This window comes from Squalius cephalus, assembly GCF_949319135.1.
Source record: "Squalius cephalus genome assembly, chromosome: 19".
In the NCBI taxonomy this organism is placed as follows: domain Eukaryota; kingdom Metazoa; phylum Chordata; class Actinopteri; order Cypriniformes; family Leuciscidae; genus Squalius; species Squalius cephalus.
In genome coordinates this window covers 34150810-34157637 of record NC_137140.1, presented here as the reverse complement: position 1 = coordinate 34157637, position 6828 = coordinate 34150810, and the positions used below count along the sequence as shown (strand labels likewise).

The 6828-nt window shown below is 41.9% G+C and overlaps 1 protein-coding gene across 1 annotated transcript; it reads left to right on the top strand.

The window, feature by feature from the left end:
- Positions 1 to 824: 824 nt before the first annotated feature.
- Positions 825 to 6828, top strand: LOC307146695 (uncharacterized protein; the record flags this gene model as incomplete). Its single annotated transcript, XM_079850905.1, has 8 exons — positions 825 to 900; positions 2256 to 2669; positions 2918 to 3307; positions 3398 to 3469; positions 3740 to 4132; positions 4258 to 4650; positions 5568 to 5679; positions 5769 to 6828. The coding sequence occupies 8 exons, from the start codon at positions 825 to 827 to the stop codon at positions 6826 to 6828; spliced, it is 2910 nt and encodes a 969-aa protein (XP_079707031.1).

The following is a 6828-nucleotide window of genomic DNA, read 5'->3' as shown; positions in this document are numbered from 1 at the left end:
TGAGGTCTGAATAGGAGAAAGTGTGAAATATATGATTTTACAAACCCTTATTTTTCCTTTACATTTGTACTGTTATTTAAAAAAAAAATATTTTAAACATTTTTTTTCATAGATGTAGGATTGAGTGCGAAACAAACACAAATTAATCTTCCAGGTGAATTGTTCAAACATAATTCCACACAGAACCCAACATTCCAGACCCAAATCACCAGTCCAGGGCCATAAAATCAGGCTCCAGCGAGTCTCCGATAACCAACGAAAACCCCCAACTAAGAACATTTTATGGCCAAACAAAAGGAAGAACTTGTCAATGTGAGATAGCTTGGAAAAGAATTATTGGCTCAGAGATGGCACAACTCAGTGCCCGATCAAGATAACAGCAGAGAAGCTGCTGGACTCCACACAGACACAAAACAGACCCCAGTCTCCTTAAGGACCTCTGAATGACTCAGAGTTTTGAAATCACTTCAAACCAAAGAGACTGAGACTTTGACTCATAAAAATACATAAAATCATCCCAAAACAATTCTCGATGGACTTATAATCAAACATCATGCAACTACATGATTCTATTTTGTGTCTACAATATATGTGTGTGTCTAATATACTTAGATCCCATATAATTCATGAAATTGTTATAACTATTAGATGCTTGAATGAAAGTGTGTCGTGCTTCCTATCAGTACGATCGTATGTTCTTAATTCAAAAGATGGCTTGATTGAAATCTGTGTAAAATGTTTCGTATTCTTATAATAGTAATAATGTCTAAACTGTGGCCTCGTGTTCTCTCTGCTAGTGCTGGAGAGCAAGGAGATCATAACGCATGATTTACGATAAGAAGAGAATAGAGCAACCTCCTAAATTAAGCCAGTGTCTAATTGGTCCGATCTCTTCAGGAGGTTGGACAAACTTTTGAGTTTAAAATCTTAGATCCAAAACAAAGTCCTCTCTCTCTGGCTCTCTCTCAAGGAAAAGTAACCATGTAAACGCGCAGACGAAAGAACCCAAATCAAGATCAGAAGAACATGGGTTAAACAACTTCATTCAAGCCATCTACAGTAACTACTCTCGTCTCAATTTTCTTTCTTTTCTAAGTTTTCCTTTCTTTTCCGTTGTGAGTCTCAGTTCTAAGTTAAGTTTTGCGGCAGAGTTTCGTTCCACGATTCGTCTGCCCAGAGCCAGCTTCAGACAAAGACTTTCAATCCATCCGTCATCCATACCACGTGAGTGGCCGCCCCAGACATCTATTCAAGCACGAGGACATCAACCAACGAACGAACCCAGGAAACCCCCTTTTACGCCGACAAAAAGGGAATCACTACGCAACACAAGCAAGTAACCTCCAGACTAAAAGCTGAACTGGTGTATTGTATTGATTTAATAACCCGCCTAAGAAGGGTTAAATTAATGATTGATGGTTTTCCAGGTCATGTCTTATAAGTGCATATAGAAAATTGGGATTTCATCATCTCACTCTTAAAACTCACTCTTTCCTCACTCTCTTTCTTGCTGCAACTCGTATGAATGTGTGTGTGTGTGTGCGCGTGTGTTTGTGTTAGATGTTAATTTTATGTGTTAGAATAATCAATAAAGTCTTGTTTGTATTTTTAAAGTTTTACTTGTGTTATGTGCTTACGAATTTAATGTCTTAAACTGCTGATCTAAGTTACCTTGCTAACAAATAGTATTTAATAGAGTGATATTTATATTCGGTGCAGAGCTGATAGTTACAGCCAGTTCAAATGAACCGCGAACGAGTCATTTGCTCGGTTGTAATAAGTGATTCTTTCGAATTCCCTATAAATTAATTAATAATTCTTTTGAGCTAAATTGACCTGTCAGAATCACACAAATATCTTACATAGAGTACAGCATTGCAATCTTTAATTATCTGATAATGACCTTGAATGTTGTTCCACTTTTGTATATTTTGTTTCAATAGGAAAATAATTATATTTAAATATTTGAATCTCACATTTGTCATCAAAGTTCCAACACTAAGTTTAACATTGTTATTCAAGTGGGTGAAAACAAAGATACAGTTCCTTAACACTCAATTAAGATCAAGGTGGCAGCTATTTTTTTAATTAGTGAGAGAGGTGTATAAAGGATACACGTTTAGTCCATTTATTGAATCCATCCTCAGTTTACCATCCCAATAGTTTATTTGTCATACAGACACTGATGTTAAATGTTTACCTGTACTCTTAATTTTGCCACCTCAGTGAATGAGTCTTTTTCTTTATTCTCTCAGAACCTACAACTGATCCATGCTATGATTATAACACTCTTGATGAATCCTGGAGAGACATACTGCAAAGCCCATATCAGTACAATGGACATGATGACACTCTTGTTGAATGGAGTGGTTGGTATCGGCTGTATGTGAATGGAGAAAGTGCCCAGATGTCTGAGTGGTGTGTGAGTAATGGTGGATGTGGTGGTGACACTGGACTGCATCTCAACGGTTCTCATCCAAAACTTGAGGATGGAGTGGTGACCCGTGAAGTCATGGGAACATATGGACGTGGGTGGTGGTGGGGAATTTCCCGTGAGTGCGGCGCCTACAATTCCACATCCATCCGAGTCAAAGCCTGTCCAGGAGATTATTACGTCTATGAATTTGTCAAGCCCATCATATCAGCTCCAGGGCCTATGTACTGTGCAGGTACAATTTTAACTCTTTTCTCATTTTTTTTTTTTTTGTTACAATTTTTTTTATGTCACTCTCGAGAGTAAATGCTTAAATAAAATCTGTTAGATCCTATCTGTCATACATAAACACATCATAATATTACTCAACAGTCCTCATGCTGATTTTCAGTCAAATCTCGTCAGAAAAACTTGATTATTTGCATAGCTTTTGGCACCATTGGTGATGATTTCCTTTAAATTATTTTGCAATCTCCATGACAGTTGCTTTCCAAAGCATCAGCAGTGATCCCTGCTACAACTATGAGTCTTTGGATCGTCCCTGGAGAGCCAACAATGAAAGTGGAGATTACATTTGTGATGTCTCTTTCTCCTGGAATGGCTGGTACCGGCTTCTCTACTATGGAATGGACATCCGGATGTCAGAGACCTGTGTTAGTTCATTCACCTGTAACACATACATCAGTCTGTGGCTTAATGATCCTCACCCTCAGATAGAGGATGGAGTGGTGACCAGGGAGGTCTGTGGTATTGGTTATTTGGGAGGCTGCTGTGATTACAAGTCAAAACCCATCAGAGTGAAAGCGTGTCCAGGAAATTACTATGTCTATGAACTTGTGAATCCCCCATTCTTCTGTTCAGGATACTGTACAGGTACTGTGATTTTCTCATTCTCAGTATTATTTTAAGTCTTTCAAACTTTTTAAAATGATTTCTGTCATGACATGAATTTGTTCTTTTTAGATGTCAACACTATTTCACAGGCGGTTTCCACTATAAGTCCAGATATATTCACTGGATCCAGCATCACCTTGAGTAAGTTCTAAATCATATATGAAAGAATATATTATGAATAATAATAAAGAATGTTATTATAAAATATATATCTCATTGGAACAATTTGCTAGTTTATTCCAATGAAGGTTTTGCATTACAGTTTAAATGGCAATTTTTATCCATAAACATTTTCACTATTACACAGTCACATTGTCTTTGAATAATCTAAGAATCTGTGTTTGGTTTAGATTCACACTCGTGAAGTTCATCATTGAAATATAACTTTGTTGTGGTCTCCACCTAAAACAGATTATGACCCGTGCAATAACTACAACATACTTGACAACTACTGGAGAAGCACACTCAATTACTGGTCTATGTATGGATACATATCTGATCATGATGACACTCGTGTAGAATGGGATGGCTGGTATCGACTCTTCATTAATGGCATGAGTGCTCAGATGCCTGAGTGGTGTATGTCTTACATGTCATGTGGAAGTTTTAGTTCTCTGTACCTTGGTGCCTCTCATCCTCAGCTAGAAGATGGAGTTGTTACTCGTGAAATTTACGGTTCTTACTATTATCAGTGCAGTCACTACAGATCCGACCCGATCCAAGTCAAAGCTTGTCCTGGAAATTATTATGTATACAAATTTACCAGACCATCTCTTTCAATCCCAGCTCCTGTATATTGTGCAGGTACATTCATTCAACTTTATATTTAACATGCTTAGCATGAATGGTATTTTTTACATTCGTATTATCATCTTGAATGAATTTAATCTACATTATATAATGCTGTCTTTTTATTTTTTCCACAATAGTATCTTTCTCCACTCCAAATATCGACCCCTGCTACAACTATACCAGTCTGGATGAGCCTTGGAGAGCCACAGACAACTCTTACTATAGTAACTTTGGCATGTGTGATTATAATGTGGAGTGGAATGGCTGGTACAGGATGTTCTACAATGGTGAAAATGCTCATATGCCAGAATCATGTGTAAATCAGTACATGTGTGGCACTTATGAACCACTGTCACTCAGCGGCCCTCACCCACAGCTGGAAGATGGAGTGGTCACCCGTCAGATCTGTGTCTCCTCATGGAATGGCTGCTGTACTTACACATCCCACCCTATTAGAGTTAAAGCCTGTCCAGGAAATTACTATGTTTATGAGTTTGTCAAGCCAACATTTTGTGGAGTTTACTGTGCAGGTGAGCATTTACCTATTTGTACTTTAGTCATTTATTTTTTGGGATTTCGTTTTAAAATGATTGATGTTGATATTAAATGTTCCTAACACCAGATGCCTCAAACCAGTCCATCTCATCAGCGTCTACAACAACGGAGACGATCCTATCCATAGAATCCATGACTCCACCAATCACAACCACTGGTAAAGTATTGTCTTGCTTCCTTAATAAACTCTCTTGAGCATCTTTTTGGACATGCATTTTTTCTGAAACATGGATTATTGAATTGTTGAATCATTATTGAACATTGAAATGTTCCTGATTATCACATTAAGCAAATGCATTATAATTTCTACAGAAAAAGATAATAATAAAAATAAAAATCACATTAACAAGAAGTAATACAGCTCACAAATGAGTATGCAATTCAAACTCTTAAAATGGAAACAAAGAATGTATTTTTAGGCAAAGTGAAGTACTGAAGTGTTGTAAATAGTGGAAACTAAACCACCAGTATTCCTCAAACACATTTTGTAACCCTAAACTTATTTTTTAACCCCAAAACCCTAAAGTTGTTCCAAACCTGTATGAATTTATTTTATCTGCTGAAAACAATAAAGAAATATTTGAAACCAAACAGTTGTGGGGCACCATTTTCCCGTAGTATGGAAATCAATGGTTCCCTATCGTTCGGTCACTCTCGACGTCTCGTCGTGACCGACGATTCTGGGATCTCGCTCAGAGGACCGATCTACTTCAAGTGTAACTAAACAAGCCAATTTCACATTGGCATGCAATCATTGCATTCAGCTGCTCTGCCTCGTCAGCGCAGTTATAAATGAGCAGCTGGTGCATGATGCAATCAGCTTTTCGCTTCGGAGTTGAGCTTCTGCAAAGAAGATCTACAAAGAAGAGTGTGCTTTCCTGTTCTCTTGGAGTGTTGGTGAAACGGCACGGCAGCGAACTTCCTCGACCGATCCAGCGCCTTCTAAAAAACAATAGCTGTTTTTACAGCTGGTATCGGTTGCGCACCGCGGGATTCCCCTTACCGTTGGTGACGCGAGCGGGGTTTCCCTGCGTGCTTCGGCACAAAAACAGAGCAGTTCTCTAAAAGAGCTTCACGGTGTGTGCGTTTCTAGATGCGGTCGTTTCCTGACGCCAGGTGATGGTCACGGATGCTGCATTGTATGTTTGGGCATTCGGCATGCAATGTCGGGGTTCGTGGATGAGTCATGTTCTCACTGCGGGAACATGACCATCTCGGAGCTCCGATCGCGGCTCTCACTCCTCAAAGGGATGGGAGCCCCCTCGCCTCTGCCTCGATCTAACCCTCCTCGGGGGGCTTCTTCGGGCCGTTGCTTGGGAGATCTGAGGGTGACAGTGAGGTCCGGTTCCGTGGGGCCACTACCCCCGGGACCCCCTCACTCCCCTGTTCCGCAACCAGCTGGGCCGTCGGAGGAACGGGCTGGGCCACCATCAAGGTCTGCACCAGTGGTATCCTTCGGCGCCCCGCCTGACGATCAGATGTCGATCGCGGCATCGGAGGGCGGGTCCTCTCTCTCCGGGGATGATGACTCGGCTGCGCTGCCCCCTTCGGGTGTGGCAGTGTTGCCCGAATCGGACCAAGAGATGATGGCTATGCTGTCTCGGGCCGCCGAGAGTGTCGGGCTCGTGTGGAACCCTCCACCGTGTCCCGAACCCTCTCGGTTGGATGATTGGTTTCTCGGGGCAGCTCGCGCTGGTTCTCAGCGTCCTGCCCCGGTACCATTCTTCCCCGAGGTGCATGAGGAGATCACTATGTTATGGACGGCACCTTTTACTGCCAGAAGTGGTCCTAGGGTCCCCTCCCCCCTCACTACCCTCGATGGCAGGGCAGCCAAGAGTTATACGCATATCCCCCCCGTGGAGTGGACAGTTGCCATGCAACTTTCCCGTAACTCCACACTAAGGGGGGAACCGTGTCTCCCATCCCGGGCCTGTAAGTACTCGTCGGGGTTAACCGGCAAGGCTTACAGAGCCTGTGGAGAGGCTGCCTCTGCTTTACACGCCATGGCATTACTGCAGGTTCATCAGGCCAAAGCCCTGAGGGACCTGCACGAGGGTAGTCGCGACCCAGGGGTTCTCCAGGAACTTCGTGCCGCAACGGACCACGCGCTACGAGCCCGCTTCCCGCTTCCAGCGCCCGTGGCGCTTTGGTAG